Source organism: Anomaloglossus baeobatrachus, chromosome 5 (assembly GCF_048569485.1).
Source record: "Anomaloglossus baeobatrachus isolate aAnoBae1 chromosome 5, aAnoBae1.hap1, whole genome shotgun sequence".
NCBI classification, from domain to species: domain Eukaryota; kingdom Metazoa; phylum Chordata; class Amphibia; order Anura; family Aromobatidae; genus Anomaloglossus; species Anomaloglossus baeobatrachus.
This window is the reverse complement of record NC_134357.1, coordinates 415435590-415453307: the sequence shown is the minus strand read 5'-3', so window position 1 is coordinate 415453307 and position 17718 is coordinate 415435590. Positions and strand designations below refer to the sequence as shown.

Below are 17718 nucleotides of genomic sequence, written 5' to 3'. Positions count from 1 at the left end.
GCCAGTTTATCGCTTTGTGTCAGGAGACATACATCCACACATGCATTCTCATCTGATTTTTGATTTTTGGAAAGAGTTTGAAGAAAAGCGGGTCCAAGCTGACTCCCGGCATGTCCCTTCTCACCCCACTGTGTCGGCGGTGCTGTTAAGGTTGATTGCAAGGCTGGAGCCTTACATGCCGCGCTCCTTCACCATCCCTCCTGGGCTCTGGATTGAAGTGGGAGCCAGCACGGTTCTCCATGCTTGGCAGGAGACCGGTCTCCATCAGCAGCCCTTCAGGATCCTGCTGGACCGGAGCACTCATCCCCAGGGATTTGGAACCCTGCGTCTCAGCAAGCTAAGTACCTGAGACGTTTATATATTGGGGGTCCCTGCACTTTATTGTTGTGGGAGAGTGTGCTGAGTGTATTTTGTGACATTTCCGGCGGGTTCTCTGGCTGTCGCCGGAGAACCGCGCCGATGGTGCCTGCGCGCCGGCCGCACCACTCAAATTTAGGCCCCGGCTTCGCCGGAGGCCTAGTTTCGGTTTCACTGCCCTCGCATGTCATTCATGCAGAGGGACAGTGCGGCTCCGCCCAGCGGCTGTTCTGCATAGGGGAGAGACACTCCTCATTGAGTACATGTCTCCTCCCCTATAAGTCTCTGGCCCTCCAGATCCCGCTCTCAGAGATGAGTCCCGCCCCTCTCTTTGCTCCGGCGGCCATTTTCTCAGCGTTTTCCCTGCAATCAGCTCTGGTCTGCAGCATCCCTGCTGAGGTGCTTGGGGGTCCGGGCTTCGGGATCTGGAGGGCACACAACACCGCTCCAGCGGTCTGGTAAGCCACAACCTCTGGTTGTGGACCTCTGTATATACTCTCTGGGGGTCATTCTGGCAGAGCCCTCACTCCTAGCAGCATGTCACACACGAGGAGCAAGGCTCCCAAAGCTGTTTTCAGTATGCACTGCATGTAGGCTCCTACTGCCGGAACCGAGCACCTATCCACATTGTGATGCCTGCTCTAACCTGACTATGCTCAGCCTGGAATCGCCCCCCCCAGGGGTCTCTCAGGCTGCTCCGGCTCCTGTGGCTGACCCCCCTCGGCTTGGGTAGAATCCTTAACCAGGTTTATCTCCCAGTCTTTTGCCGACTCCATGGGACCGCTGTCCAGGACTTTGCTGAGCATGCATCAGCCCCCTTCACAGGGTGCCTCTGCTGCTAGGTCTCTCTCTGGACCGGAGCTCACAGAGGATTCATCATCTGGTCCAGACCCCGTCCTTCAAAGAAGAGACTCAGGGCTCCCTCTCCTTCCTTGTCCCGCGGCTCGGTCTCAGAAGCTGACTCGCAGGACGAGGAGGATGCCTTTACTGGGGGCTCGGAGACTACCTCCATGTGCCCCATTGGTCTGTCCGAAAGTGACTCAGATGTTAGTGATTTGATTGCGTCAATTAATTCTGTACTGGATCTCAATCCGCCAGTATCAGAGGAACAACCCTCTCTGGCAGAAAAGCACCAGTTTACCTCGCCTAAGAGGACAAAGAGTGTGTTCTTTAACCACTCCAGTTTTCAGGCCGCTGTGTCCAAGCCCAGGGCCTGCCCTGACAAACGCTTCCCAAAGCATGGTTCTGATGACCGTTTTCCCTTTCCACCTGAGGTGGTCAAGGAGTGGGCTCATTCACCAAAGGTAGACCCCCCGGTGTCTAGACTCTCAGCCCGGACCGTTGTATCAGTGGCTGATGGCACCTCACTTAAGGATTCAACTGACCGCCAGGTTGACCTTCTGGCCAAATCTGTATATGAGGCGGCAGGGGCCTCGTTCTCCCCGACTTTTGCAGCAGTGTGTGCTCTCAAAGCCATTTCTGCTTCTCTGGAGGAGATGCATTCCCTCACTAAGGAATCTATGCCTGAGATGGTTACCTTAACTGCTCAGGCTTCAGCTTTCTCATCCTATACCATGTCTGCCATGCTGGAGGCTTCTCACCGCACTGCGGTGGCTTCGGCTAATTCCCTCGCTATCCGCAGGATCTTGTGGCTTAGAGAGTGGAAGGCGGATGCTTCTTCAAAGAAGTACCTTGCTGGACTCCCCTTTGCTGGGTCTCGGCTGTTCGGTGAACAGCTGGATGAAATTATTAAGGAAGCTACTGGCGGGAAGAGTACTTCCATGCCACAAACCAAAACCAGGAAACCTGTCCAGGGTAGGAATCAGTCGAGGTTTCGTTCCTCTAACTGGTCGTCCTCTAAGCCCTCGGCCTCGTCCGCTAACTCAGCTAAGGACCAAAAATCCAACTGGCGCACAAAAGCGCGTCCACAGAAGACCGCAGGAGCGGCTGCCACTAAGGCAGCCTCCTCTTGACTATCTGTCCGCGCCAGCAACGTCCTTAGTCGGCGGCAGGCTCTCCCACTTTGGCGACGTGTGGTTTCAACACGTCTCCGATCAGTGGGTGCGGGATGTCATCTCCCACGGCTACAGGATAGAATTCTCTTCCAGCCCGCCAAACAGATTTTTTTCTGTCAACTCCCCCCTGCTCCAAGGCCGCCGCCTTCTCACAGGCCGTGGCATCCTTGCAGGCCAACGGAGTAATTGTACCGGTTCCCGCCCGGGAACGGTTCAGAGGTTTCTACTCAAATATTTTCCTAGTCCCCAAAAAGGACGGGTCCTTCCGGCCCATCCTGGATCTCAAGCTTCTCAACAAGCATGTTCAGGTGCGGCATTTTCGCATGGAGTCTCTGCGGTCAGTCATTGCCTCAATGACCCAAGGGGATTTCCTGGCATCCATCGACATCAGAGATGCCTATCTGCATGTGCCAATTGCAGTTTCTCACCAGCGTTGGCTGCGTTTTGCAATCGGAGACGAACATTTCCAATTCGTGGCTCTCCCCTTCGGGTTAGCCACGGCCCCTCGGGTATTCACCAAGGTCATGGCAGCAGTGGTTGCGGTTCTGCACCTCCAGGGGTTGGCAGTGATTCCTTACCTGGACGACCTTCTTGTCAAGGCTTCATCCAGCGCAGACTGTCAGCGGAGTGTCTCGCTCACTCTCGCCACTCTAGCCCAATTCGGGTGGCTTGTCAATCTGCCAAAATCCACTCTGACTCCGACCCAGAGTCTCACGTACTTAGGGATGCAGTTCGAGACTCTGCCGGCTCTTGTGAAGTTGCCCTTAATCAAACAGTCCCTCCAACTGGCGGTGCGCTCTCTGCTGAGGCCCAGCCATTATTCCATCAGACACCTGATGCAGGTGCTGGGTCAGATGGTGGCGTCAATGGAGGCTGTTCCCTTTGCCCAATTCCATCTGCGTCCTCTGCAGCTGGACATTCTCCGCTGTTGGGACAAGCGGCCTTCCTCCTTGCACAGGTTGGTGGCTCTGTCGCCACAGACCAGGAGATCCCTTCAGTGGTGGCTTCGGCCCCTCTCTCTGTCTCAGGGGCGCTCCTTCCTGGTCCCGTCCTGGGTGATCCTCACCACGGATGCCAGTCTATCCGGCTGGGGAGCGGTATGTCTCCACCACCGAGCGCAGGGCACCTGGACGCCATCCGAGTCAGCCCTCTCGATCAATGTGCTGGAAACCAGAGCCGTGCTTCTGGCTCTCCTAGCTTTTCACCACTTATTAGCGGGCAAGCACATCCGAGTCCAGTCAGACAACGCGACAGCCGTTGCCTACATCAATCACCAAGGCGGGACACGCAGCCGCCTGGCAATGTTGGAGGTACAACGCATCCTTCAATGGGCGGAGGACTCCAAGTCCACCATATCCGCAGTCCACATCCCAGGCGTGGAAAACTGGGAGGCAGATTATCTCAGCCGTCAAACCGTGGACGGCGGCGAGTGGTCCCTGCATCCGGCAGTGTTTCAGTCAATCTGCCGCAAGTGGGGCACTCCGGACGTGGACCTAATGGCATCCCGTCACAACAACAAGGTTCCGGTTTACGTGGCTCGCTCCCACGATCCTCAGGCCTTCGCCGCGGACGCTCTGGTTCAGGACTGGTCCCAGTTTCGTCTGTCCTACGTGTTTCCCCCTCTAGCGCTCTTGCCCAGAGTTCTGCGCAAGATCAGACTGGAGGGCCGTCGAGTCATTCTCATTGCTCCGGACTGGCCCAGGCGAGCTTGGTACCCAGACCTGCTCCATCTGTCCGTAGAGGTGCTGTGGCATCTTCCGGACCGTCCAGACCTTCTCTCACAAGGTCCGTTTTTCCGCCAGAATTCTGCGGCTCTCAGATTGACGGCGTGGCTCTTGAGTCCTGGATCTTGATGGCTTCTGGTATCCCCCCCGAGGTCATCTCCACTATGACTCGGGCCCATAAGTCTTCCTCTGCCAAGAGCTATCACAGGACTTGGAAGATTTTCCTGTCCTGGTGTCGCTCTTCCGGCTATCCTCCTTGGCCTTTTTCCTTGCTGACCCTTCTGTCCTTTCTACAGTCCGGTCTGCAGCTGGGACTGTCCCTCAACTCTCTCAAGGGACAAGTCTCGGCTCTGTCAGTGCTGTTCCAGCGGCGTCTCGCCCGGCTGGCTCAGATCCGCACCTTCTTGCAAGGCGCGTCTCACATCATTCCGCCTTACTGGCGGCCCTTGGATCCCAGGGACCTCAATTTGGTTCTCACGGTTTTGCAGAAACCCCCCTTTGAGCCTCTTAGGGAGGTTTCTTTGTTTCGTCTTTCACAGAAAGTGGTCTTTCTAGTGGCCATAACTTCCCTCAGGAGAGTCTCTGATTTGGCTGCGCTCTCTTCGGAGTCACCTTTTTGGTTTTTCATCAAGACAAGGTGGTTCTCCGTCCGACTCCGGACTTTCTTCCTAAGGTGGTCTCTCCTTTCCACCTTAACCAGGGCATTACCCTACCTTCCTTTTGTCCGGCTCCTGTTCATCGCTTTGAAAAAGCGTTGCATACTTTGGATCTGGTGCGTGCTCTCCGGATCTATGTGTCTCGCACCGCTGCTCTTAGGCGGTGCACCTTTCTTTTTGTGCTAACCACAGGTCGGCGTAAGGGCCTCTCTACTTCTAAGCCGACCTTAGCCCGTTGGATTAGGTCGGCCATTTCGGATGCCTACCAGTGTTCTCAGGTGCTTCCCCCGCCGGGGATCAAGGCACACTCGACCAGAGCTGTCGGTGCCTCTTGGGCTTTCAGGCACCAGGCTACGGCTCAGCAGGTCTGTCAGGCGGCCACTTGGACTAGCCTGCATACCTTTTCAAAGCACTACCAAGTGCATGCTCATGCTTCGGTAGATGCGAGCTTGGGCAGACGCATCCTTCAGGTGGCTGTCGCCCATTTGTGAAGTTAGGCTCCGCCTACTTAGTTTTTTTGTTTATTCCCACCCATGGACTGCTTTGAGACGTCCCATGGTCTGGGTCTCCCATAGGAACGATAAAGAAAAAGAGAATTTTGTTTACCGTAAATTATTTTTCTTATAGTTCCGTATTGGGAGACCCAGCTCCCTCCCTGTTGCCTGTTGGCACTTCTTGTTCCGCGTGTTTTCACCGGCTGTTGTTGTTGACAGAGTCTCCGGTTGTTCCGGTTCTTGCTCTGTTTTTACTTGTGGGTGGCTATTCTCCTTCAGCTTTTGCACTAAACTGGCTAGATCTGGTTCTCCAGGGGGTGTAATAGCTCAGAGGGAGGAGCTACACTTTTGAGTGTAGTACTTTGTGTGTCCTCCGGAGGCAGAAGCTATACACCCATGGTCTGGGTCTCCCAATACGTAACTATAAGAAAAAGAATTTACGGTAAGTGAACAAAATTCTCTTTATTAAACACAGTAAAAAAAATCCTTTATTTGAAATAATAAACAATAACAAAGACCCTCGTTCACCACTTTATTAAGTACCCAAAAAACCCATCCATGTTCGACGTAATCCACGGAGGTCCCGCGTCGCTTCTAGCTGTGTTACATGGTGACAGGAGCTGCAGAAGACACCGCCGCTCCAGTCAGCTCCACGCAGCAACTGAGGTGAGTATCGCGATCAGTGATGACGTCACTCAGGTTACTCACGGCCACCGCTGGATCTTCCAACTGTGACAGCAAGTCGCCCGAGTGACAGCGATGAAGTCACAGGTGAGTTGCGGTCACGGGGGGAGAATACAGCTAGCTGCGGGTAACCTGAGTGACAGCAGCGCTAATCGCGCTGCTCACTGCAGTCACTCAGGGGATTAGCAGTCACCGGTGAGTTTTTCACGGGTGATCACTAATCAGGACGCGACACAGACAGAGCCGCGGGATGACAATGAAGCCGGGTGAAGTTCATTCTGATCGTGCGGCTCTGTCTGTGTCTGCTGTCAGCAGCCATGTAGCAGAGCTGAATGGCAGATGACATAGTAAAAACGGATCCCATACGCATCAAACACGCATTACACACGCTCTGCTATCCTTGAAATAATTTTAAAAAAAAATGAACGCACTTGCATTGCACACTGACCTAACGTGAACTAAAATCAGCAGAGTTTTATTTTTCAGCCAACTCGGACCGATTTTACTTGCATAATGTGTTCCCAGCCTTACTGTGATTGGCTGGCTACATTGCGTCATCGAGTCTATGTAAGCCCCGGAATGAAAGTGCAAAAAATGGTGCGCGGGAGGCAAGATTTTTTTTTTTTTTTCCTCGCCGCCCCCAACCCCCCCCTTCCCCCTTCCTTCAGTTTGACATATACAAGTCTTTATCCAGGAAAGAATGTTTCTTAGCATATTTTTTTTTTCCCCCCAGTAAAATTATTTTTTTTTGGTTTTTTTTTTCTCTTCAGTGCTCGCTCATCACTAAGGCTGTGTGCACACGTTGCGTTTTTTACCGCGGAAACGCGTTTAGAACCGCAGCGATTCAGTGGCAAATTGCATGCGTTCAGCTTTCCCAGCAAAGTGTATGAGAAAGCCGAAAAATCAGTGCACACGCTGCGTTTCTAAACGCAGCGTTTTGGATGCCAAAAATCGGTGCGGAAAGAAAAGCAGCATGTCACTACTTTTGTGCGGTGTAGCTGCGTTCTCTCCCCCATTGAATCAAGGATGTGGGGTCAGAACGCAGCTACACCGCAGTGAGCTGCTTTTTTGTTGCGGTCCGCGGGCTGTCGGCATGCCAGAACGCAGGCATTTACCTGGAAGTGAGGTCAAGAGGCTTCCTGTTGACCTCACTTCCTGGCAAAGTCCTGGAAAGCCCCCGGTGTCGCCAAAGTGCCCGCCCCGACCCCCCCCCCTCCCGAAAATACAACATGGCCGCGCGCACAGTAGCGCACCGGCCGCCCTGCTCCTATAATTTCTGTCGCATGTGCTTTGAGACATGCGACAGAAAAATGCCCCCCAGGCCCTGCCAGGTCTCCCCCTATTCCCCCCGGTATTCCCCCTTACCTGTCCGGTCGCAGCGCTGATCCCCGCGGCCCCCTCCTCCTTCACAGCAGACGCCGGCCGGTCACATGAGCAGAGCAGCTGACAGCCAGCACTGTGTTCAGTGTGAGCTGTGCTGGTTGCTCGGCACTCTGCAGCTGTGACCCGGGGAGAGTGGGTTCAGATTTTTGGCACCCACTCTCCTCAAATGGAGGGTCTGCCCTCCTAGAAAATGGGGGATACGTTCCCTGAACATGCCCCCATATTCTAGAAGGTCCAGAGGCGACGTGGGACGTCCAAATGGATTTCTGCGGACCCATTTTTTTTTCAAATTTTTTGATTAAATTGGAGAACAAGGGAATGATTTGGGGAGTGTTTTTTCTAATAAAATTTTTTTTGTCATTTTTTTTTTGCTTTTGTTTACTGTCAATTAGTTATGTCTGGTATCTGATAGACGCCGTGACATCACTAATTGCTGGGCTTGATGCCAGGTGACATTACACATCTGGTATCAACCCCATTTATTACCCCGTTTGCCAACGCACCAGGGCGCGGGATGAGTTGGGGCGAAGCGCCAGGATTGGCGCATCTAATGGATGCGCCACTTCTGGGGCGGCTGCGGCCTGCTATTTTTAGGCTGGGAAGAGTCCAATAACCATAGCTCCTTCCCACCCTGAGAATACCAGACCCCAGCTGTCAGCTTCACCTTGGCTGGTGATCTAATTTGGGGGGACCCCACGTTATTTTTTTTTTTAACTCTTTATTTATAAATAAAAAAAAAAAAGCCTGGGGAGCCCTCCAAATTGATCACCAGCCAAGATGAAGCTGCCAGCTGTGGTTTGCAGGCTACAGCTATCTGCTTTACCCTGACTGGCTATCAAAGATAGGGGGGACCCCACGCTTTTTTTTTTTTTTTTTTTTTTTTTTTTGATAAATACTAAGCTAGGCACCCTTTAGTGCCACATGAAAGGTACTAAAGGTGCCAGCTTAGAATATGCAGGCGGGGGTGGGACGTTATATATATTTGACATCCCTTCATCCATTGACGCTTTTTAGGCTGTGTGCCCACAATCGGGGTTTGCAGCGTTATGGGCGCTGAGTGTTTTCCCTGCGTCCATAACGCTGCGTTGTGCAGTAGAAGCACAGTGGAAGGATTTTTGGAGATCCCATGCCCACTGTGCTTCTTTTCTTTGCAGCATAAACTGACCGGTGGCGTGGCTTCCCGAGCCTCAGCATGTCAATTTATGCTGCGGAGACGAGTGTGTTCTCTGCAGGTAGCATAGAGCTCCACAGCAGCCTGAACCCAAATCGTGGGCATGGGCAGCTGCAGGAAGGCTGACACTGTGTACTAGACGCCGTGTCGCTGGATCATGGCCACATAGCCTTAGGCCTGTTTCACACGTCAGTGATTCTGGTACGTTTGTGCTTTTTTTTTAAACGTACCAGAATCACTGACATACGCAGACCCATTATAATGAATGGGTCTGCTCACACGTCAGTGATTTGTCACTGCACGTGTCTCCGTGCGGCGTACCCGCGTGTGCGTGATTGCCGCACGGAGACATGTCCATTTTTATCTGGCATCACTGATGTTCCACGGACCACGCAGTGGTGTGGTCCGTGAAACGCGTGCCAGAAAAAAACGTGCTTTTAAAATATAAATCATTTTAACTCACCCGACGTCCAGCGATGACGTCTGCAGCCCATGCAGCTTGCTGCTTCTGAGCCGGCTCATTATTGTCGCGCATATTCATGATGCGCGACACAGCCGACCCAGGAAACAGCTGCTGCGGGGGTCAGCACCAGCAGGATGCTGCACCGCGGGAGCGATCAGCACCATGGAGAGCGGGCGCAGGTGAGATTACTGTGTGCAATCACGGGCCACGGAGAACGGAACCCGGATTGCACTTAGACAAACCACGTGTGCCGTGATTCACGGCACACAGAGGGACATGTGCGTGTTTTACACGCCAGTGGAAAACGTCAATGTTTTTCACTGACGTGTGAAACTGGCCTAAAAGTGAGAATATTGTTGCTACAGCAACATTTTGGGGGAAGTACCGTATTTTTCGGACTATAAGACGCACCTGACCATAAGACGCACCCTGGTTTTAGAGGAGGAAAATAGGAAAATAAAATTTTAACCAAAAAATATGGTCATGACACACTGTTATGGGGCGAGGATCTGCTGCTGACACTGTTATGGGGGTAATGTCCCCAAATTCTCTACTAAGGTACCCCATTCTGATAAGGATCCTCCTGCCTTGTATATGATCCTGCTCATATACCCCCCCATCCTGCTAATAATATACCCCCATCCATCCTGCTCATGATATACCCCCATCCATCCTGCTCATATGCCCCCATCCATCCTGCTCATGATATGCCCCCATCCATCCTGCTCATGATATGCCCCCATCCATCCTGCTCATGATATGCCCCCATCCATCCTGCTCATGAAATGCCCCCATCCATCCTGCTCATGAAATGCCCCCATCCATCCTGCTCATGAAATGCCCCCATCCATCCTGCTCATGAAATGCCCCCATCCATCCTGCTCATGAAATGCCCCCATCCATCCTGCTCATGAAATGCCCCCATCCATCCTGCTCATGAAATGCCCCCATCCATCCTGCTCATGAAATGCCCCCATCCATCCTGCTCATGAAATGCCCCCATCCATCCTGCTCATGAAATGCCCCCATCCATCCTGCTTATGAAATGCCCCCATCCATCCTGCTCATGAAATGCCCCCATCCATCCTGCTCATGAAATGCCCCCATCCATCCTGCTCATGAAATGCCCCCATCCATCCTGCTCATGAAATGCCCCCATCCATCCTGCTCATGAAATGCCCCCATCCATCCTGCTCATGAAATGCCCCCATCCATCCTGCTCATGAAATGCCCCCATCCATCCTGCTCATGAAATGCCCCCATCCATCCTGCTCATGAAATGCCCCCATCCATCCTGCTCATGAAATGCCCCCATCCATCCTGCTCATGAAATGCCCCCATCCATCCTGCTCATGAAATGCCCCCATCCATCCTGCTCATGAAATGCCCCCATCCATCCTGCTCATGAAATGCCCCCATCCATCCTGCTCATGAAATGCCCCCATCCATCCTGCTCATGAAATGCCCCCATCCATCCTGCTCATGAAATGCCCCCATCCATCCTGCTCATGAAATGCCCCCATCCATCCTGCTCATGAAATGCCCCCATCCATCCTGCTCATGAAATGCCCCCATCCATCCTGCTCATGAAATGCCCCCATCCATCCTGCTCATGAAATGCCCCCATCCATCCTGCTCATGAAATGCCCCCATCCATCCTGCTCATGAAATGCCCCCATCCATCCTGCTCATGAAATGCCCCCATCCATCCTGCTCATGAAATGCCCCCATCCATCCTGCTCATGAAATGCCCCCATCCATCCTGGTAAATGGCGTGTATCCTGTGGCACAGGAAAAAAAAAATAAACGTTTATACTTACCCTTCCTTACTCCCTGAAGCACCGATCTCTGTCTCAGCTGCAGCGCCGCTGTGTGGAGCCGTCACCGTTGTCTGCAACATCGCGTCTTCCTGTCTGTGCCGGCGGTAAGCTGATCGATTCTGGTGGATACTAGCGGCGCGCACAGCGAAGACGTCATCGCGGTGCGCGCCGCTAGTGTCCAGATCAGCTGACCACCGGCACAGACAGGAAGACGTGATGCTGCAGAGGGGTGGCTCCACACACGGTGATGGGTGAGTACACGGATTCACTGCACCCCGCGCTGATAATGATGCACGGGGGGCAGTGAATACAGCCGCACATGATCACTCCAGGCTGTAGTTGCCAGGGGTGATTACGGCCGGCTGCTAATTATGCACGCACCCCCCCCCCCCCCCCCCCGCCCGTCACCCCGCCCACCTGTCAGCGCCGGTTTCGCTGAGAGATGATGGGCGGGAGGATGGGCGTGCATATGTAATGAGCGGGCCCACGTGGTCACGGCAGGCTGTTACAGCCTGCTCGTGCCGCCGATGACCCGCTGCACCGCGGCACCCTCATTCCCCGCAGCCTTATATTCAGACCATAAGACGCACCCCCCACTTTCCCCCAACATTTGGGGGGGAAAAAGTGCGTCTTATGGTCCGAAAAATACGGTAGCTGTGGATTCAAAATGCTTAATATACTCCTGAATAAAATCCTTGAGGGGTGCAGATTCCAAAATGGGGTCACTTGTGGGGGTTTTCTGACGTATAGGTACCCAAGGGGCCCTGCTACTGTGACATGGTGCGCGAAGTTTATTTCAACTTTTCCAAAATTCAAATGGTGCTCCTTCCATTCCAAGCCCTCCCATTTATCCAAACAGAATGTGGAGAAGGAAATGACATCACAGGTTTTTTTTTCCCAAAGGTCTGTGTTCAACCAACTTTATTAACACTGACAAGTCTTAAAAAACGCATGAAAAACGCATGCGTTTTCGATGCGTTTTTCTCAAAAAGCATTGTTTACAATTCTCCCCTCTGCCAGAGGGTGCGTTTTTTTCCGCGCTGAAAAAAAAGCAACGTGTGCACATAGCCTAATAGTTGCTGATTCACTCTTTTATTTTTAGGAGTCTATCCAAGTTTGTGGCACATTATACTTTGTCAAAACATCACAGGTTATTCATGTTTTTGTGTGTTATTTACACCTGTAAAACTTTTATTTTTTTTTTCCCCTGTAGCCAGAGGTAGAACGAAAACTCTCCCAGATGATCCTAGACAAGAAATTTCACGGTGAGTCTCCGAAATACACCCAGAATGATGGAACGTGACTTCCAGCTTTACGTATGACTTTCACTTGTTTTCCCGAGAGCCAAGCCTTGTCTGCCGAGGAAGGCTTTAATATGTTGGTACATTTAGGCTAAATAAGATGTTCACAGCCATCTGGGCAGAATTTATTAGCACATCAGTGCGGAGGATTAGCAGAGGCTCAGAGAGCGGCCTGCAGTCTACAGATAAGGGATCAAGGAGATGAGCGCTCCCTGGAGGCCATTTAAATACATGTTATGTAAGGAGCTTAGATGTTTCCTAATTGTTGGGTTACTCTTCTGCTTAAAAAAAATGTGGTTTGACACTGTAAAATATACTGTTGTTAGAGTGGAATTTACTGCATGTCTATGGTTACCTGATCCTCCCGGTCATCAAAACCCACATGACTTCGCCAAGGGTGATACATTGGAAATATCTAAAAGGAGGAAAGTGCAGAGACGTCCTTATAATAAATCATCTGTACAGATAGATAATTCATCAGTGGCTACGACAGGAGTTGTAGAATCGCACAATATGCCCTCAAAGGGGTTCTACAGAGCTAAGGGAAAAACATGGCTGCTTCCTTCCATCAATAGCACCACAGCTGCCCTGGTATTGCAGCTCCCCACAACTGAAGTGAATGGGGCTGATCTGCAATACCACCTGCAGCCTGTGCACTGGGAAGTTCCTGGAAGAAAGCAGCCAGGTTTATCTAATCCTGTGTAATATAAGCGGAGTACACCGGCAGCAAGTCTGTCTATTGTAAAGCTACATTTTACAAGCACTGATATCAGCCTGGTGGGATGTCGTCAATGAAATGACACTATTCTATCATTCTTTTTCTCGTGAGGAGAGTCTCTAAGGGCTCTTCTGACTCCAAGGTACATGCCATACTTTCCTGGCTACTCTCATTGCTGGCTCCATGGTGGCACAACCCACTCCTGGGAAAGAGGTAGATGGGGAGTTTGATGGGACAGTACAATGGTCAGACCATGAGGTGTTCTCGGGCGAGCTCAAGAAGGCCATGGAGCAGAAGGCAAAAGATCTCTTGATCTTAGATACAATTGTAGCAAACGTTCAGCAGTGATACCTGTTAGGCCAGGAAGTCCAATTTTCTTGTTGGTTTAATCTTGTTTCCTTTTTTTTCCCGTGCAGGTATCCTAGATCAGGGAGAGGGGGTCTTGATCATTTTTGATGAACCACCTGTAGATAAGACGTATGAAGCTGCTCTGGAAACCATTCAGAACATGAGCAAAGTGGTTGATTCTCTGTATAACAAGGCCAAGAAGCTCACATAGGTGAGTAGAGGTGGAGGCGAGTGATGGCTAGTGCTGCGGTGAGAGCATATGCAGGGAGAGATGTGATATGGGATAGCAGTAATAAGATCCATGCTGCTGGCTGCTCTAACATGAGCATTATGGGATTCAGTATAGAAGCCAGCGCTGCAGGACGACATTTCCCAACTGGGTTTCTGTGTGAAGATGTAAAAAGAGGTACAAAATGCTGAAAAGTAGCCATTTATATAGGAAAAGCCACACAAATCCATGAAGCAGAGCTTCTTGTCTCCATACGGTGATCCAGGTTGGCACAATTCTGTATCAGGAACACGTCCCAGAAGGCCATTTCTTTGTCGCTCCATTGGGAGACCCAGACAATTGGGTGTATAGCTCATGCCTCCGGAGGCCACACAAAGTATTACACTAAAAGTGTAAAGCCCCTCCCCTTCTGCCTATACACCCCCCGTGCATCACGGGCTCCTCAGTTTTTATGCTTTGTGCGAAGGAGGCTGACATCCACGCATAGCTCCACAGCTTGGTCAGCAGCAGCTGCTGACTAGGTCGGATGGAAGAAAAGAGGGCCCATAACAGGGCCCCCAGCATGCTCCCTTCTCACCCCACTGTGTCGGCGGTGCTGTTAAGGTTGAGGTACCCATTGCGGGTACACAGGCAGGAGCCACATGCTGTTTTCCTTCCCCATCCCTTACTGGGCTCTGGGTGAAGTGGGATCCTAATCGGTCTCCAGGCACAGGGACCGTGCTCCCTCCGCAGCCCCTGGGAATCTGCTGGATAGGAGCCGGGTATCGTCAGGGACAAGGCCCTGCTACTGTGAGGTACTCTGTGTCCCCGTGGGGACCGCGCATGGAGCGCTTGTGCCATACACATTACAGCACTGCTGGGTGTGTTAGTGCGCCGGGGACTACCGCGCATGGAGCGCTTGTGCCATACACATTACAGCACTGCTGGGTGTGTTAGTGCGCCGGGGACTACCGCGCATGGAGCGCTTGTGCCATACACATTGCAGCACTGCTGGGTGTGTTAGTGCGCCGGGGACTACCGCGCGGCCGCGCTTATTGCCGGCCGCGCTTATAACTTTAGTCCCCGGCTTCTGCGGCCTAGTGTCGTTTATTCCCGCCCACAGGCCTGCCAGTCAGGGGAAGGGCGGGACGCTGCACAGATCGTCAGCGCCGAGGGCTGGAGCATACATTAGTATCCTCCTCCCTCCTCACTCAGTACACTGGGGCACTAGATTCCTGCACTTTTCTTGGGCACGCCCACGGTCCCCTCCTCCCCACAGAACGCCGGCAGCCATTCCTGTCAGCGATTCAGACGCTGGAGAGGAGAGACAACACAGGGAGACCCAGGCAGGGAATCTGGTGATCACACAACCGCTCTCAGCGGTCGGTAAGCAGCACCTCTGGTGCTGGCCCCACTGAGTACCGAAGTGTGTGTGTGTGTGTATATATATGTATATGTATATGTGTATATATATATATATATATATATATATATATATATATATATATGCTTATAGGCTATACATTTGCACTGTACGGTCGCTCTGTTGATTTTTGGCTATATACCCTCCTGGTTGTTCTCAGAGGAGACAACATGTCATCCGCAAAATGCAAGGGTGCCAAAGCACAGGCGTACTTTGCAACCTGTACCTCTTGTACAGCTGTACTACCGGCAGGTTCCACTGACCCTCATTGTGTGCAATGCTCGGCCCCTGTGGCACTTACTCAGCCGGAGCCTCTGCGACTGGTGGCCCAGGTGGAACCACCTGCTACCACTGTCCAGGTGACAGGGACGGAGTTTGCAGCCTTTGCTGATAAACTGTCTGAGAGTATGGATAAATGGTCTGCTAAAATACTGGAAGCATTGCAGTCCAGACCGGTGATTCAGGCCCCGGGCACTGTCCAATCCTTGACCCCTGGTCCCCCTCATTTGGAACAGCAAAATGCCCCTGGGGTAACCCATAGGTCACAGGGTGAGGTCTCTGACACAGACCACAGTCCCAGGCCTCCCAAGCGGGGTCGCTGGGAAATTCCCTCCACTTCATCACACTGTTCAGGGTCCCAACAGGGGGACTCTCTGGAGGATGAAGCGGAGGTATCAGATCAGGATTCTGATCCTGAAGCCGCTCTCAACCTAGATACACCTGAAGGTGACGCAGTAGTGAATGACCTTATAGCAACCATCAATCAGGTGTTGGATATTTCTCCCCCAGCTCCCCCAATTGAGGAGTCTGCTTCTCAGGAGAAATTCCGTTTCAGGTTTCCAAAGCGTACATTAAATATGTTTCTGGATCACTCTGACTTCAGAGAGGCAATCCAGAAAAACAGAGACTGTCCAGACAAGCGTTTTTCCAAGCGCCTTAAGGACACACGTTATCCCTTCCCCCCCCCCCCCGAGGTTGTTAAGGGCTGGACTCAGTGTCCTAAGGTGGATCCTCCAATCTCCAGACTGGCGGCTAGATCCATTGTTGCAGTGGAAGATGGGGCTTCACTCAAAGATGCCACTGACAGACAGATGGAACTATGGTTGAAATCCATCTATGAAGCTATAGGCGCGTCTTTTGCTCCAGCATTCGCAGCCGTATGGGCGCTCCAAGCTATCTCAGCTTGTCAGGCGCAGATTAATGCAGTAACACGTACATCTGCCCCGCAAGTGGTGTCCTTAACCAATCAGGCGTCGGCGTTTGCGTCCTACGCCATTAATGCTATCCTGGACTCGGCGAGCCGTACGGCGGTGGCATCCGCCAATTCGGTGGTACTCCGCAGGGCCATGTAGCTACGTGAATGGAAGGCAGACTCTGCTTCCAAAAAGTTCTTAACCGGGTTGCCATTGTCTGGCGACCGCTTGTTTGGTGAGCGATTGGATGAAATCATTAAACAATCCAAGGGAAAGGATTCATCCTTACCCCAGTCCAAACCAAACAGACCTCAACCACGGAAGGTACAATCGAGGTTTCGGTCCTTTCGGACCGCGGGCAGGTCTCAATTTTCCTCGTCCAAAAGGCCTCAGAAAGGTCAGAGGAACTCCGATGCATGGCGGTCTAAGTCACGTCCTAAAAAGTCCGCCGGAGGAACCGCTCCCAAAGCGGCCTCCTCATGACTTTCGGCCTCCTCAAACCGCATCCTCGGTCGGTGGCAGGCTCTCCCGCTTTTGCGACACCTGGCTGCCACAAGTAAAAGACCGATGGGTGAGAGACATTCTATCTCACGGTTACAGGATAGAGTTCAGCTATCGTCATCCCATACGTTTCTTCAGAACATCTCCGCCCCCCGACAGAGCCGAGGCTCTTATGCAGGCGGTGGGCACCCTGAAAGCGGAAGGAGTGGTGATCCCTGTTCCTCTTCAGCAACGGGGTCACGGTTTTTACTCCAACTTGTTCGTGGTGCCAAAAAAGGACGGATCCTTCCGTCCCGTTCTGGACCTAAAACTGCTCAACAAGCATGTGAAAACCAGGCGGTTCCGGATGGAATCGCTCCGCTCCGTCATCGCCTCAATGTCCCAAGGAGATTTCCTGGCATCAATAGACATCAAAGATGCTTATCTCCACGTACCGATTGCACCAGAGCATCAGCGCTTCCTGCGCTTCGCCATAGGGGACGAACACCTTCAGTTCGTGGCACTGCCTTTTGGCCTGGCGACAGCCCCACGGGTCTTCACCAAGGTCATGGCAACAGTGGTGGCAATCCTACACTCTCAGGGACACTCGGTGATCCCTTACTTAGACGATCTCCTTGTCAAGGCACCCTCGCAAGGGGCATGCCAACACAGCCTGAACATTGCTCTGGAAACTCTCCAGAGTTTCGGGTGGATCATCAATTTTCCAAAGTCAAGTCTGACACCGGCCCAATCACTGACATATCTTGGCATGGAGTTTCATACTCTCTCAGCGATAGTGAAGCTCCCGCTGAACAAACAGCGTTCACTACAGACAGGGGTGCAATCTCTCCTTCATGGTCAGTCACACCCCCTGAGGCGCCTCATGCACTTCCTAGGGAAGATGGTGGCAGCAATGGAGGCAGTTCCTTTTGCGCAGTTTCATCTGCGCCCACTTCAATGGGACATTCTCCGCAAATGGGACAGGAAGTCGACGTCCCTCGACAGGAACGTCTCCCTTTCTCGGGCAGCCAAAGCTTCCCTTCAGTGGTGGCTCATCCCCACTTCTCTGTCGAAGGGGAAATCCTTCCTGCCCCCATCCTGGGCGGTGGTCACGACGGACGCGAGCCTGTCAGGGTGGGGAGCGGTCTTTCTCCACCACAGGGCTCAGGGGACTTGGACTCAGACAGAGTCCTCCCTTCAGATCAATGTTCTAGAGATAAGGGCAGTGTATCTTGCCCTAAAGGCGTTCCAGCCGTGGCTGCAAGGCAAGCAGATCCGAA

At 52.4% G+C, this 17718-nt stretch overlaps 1 protein-coding gene across 1 annotated transcript in view; it reads left to right on the top strand.

Moving 5' to 3' along the window:
• Positions 1-17718, top strand: part of PSMD11 (proteasome 26S subunit, non-ATPase 11) — a 93535-nt gene that overhangs the window by 50398 nt on the left and 25419 nt on the right. Inside the window, exons 12-13 of the mRNA XM_075350267.1 lie at positions 11981-12032; positions 13203-13345. Of these exons, the coding sequence (XP_075206382.1) occupies positions 11981-12032; positions 13203-13345 (195 nt within the window). The remainder of the gene's footprint in view (positions 1-11980; positions 12033-13202; positions 13346-17718) is intronic.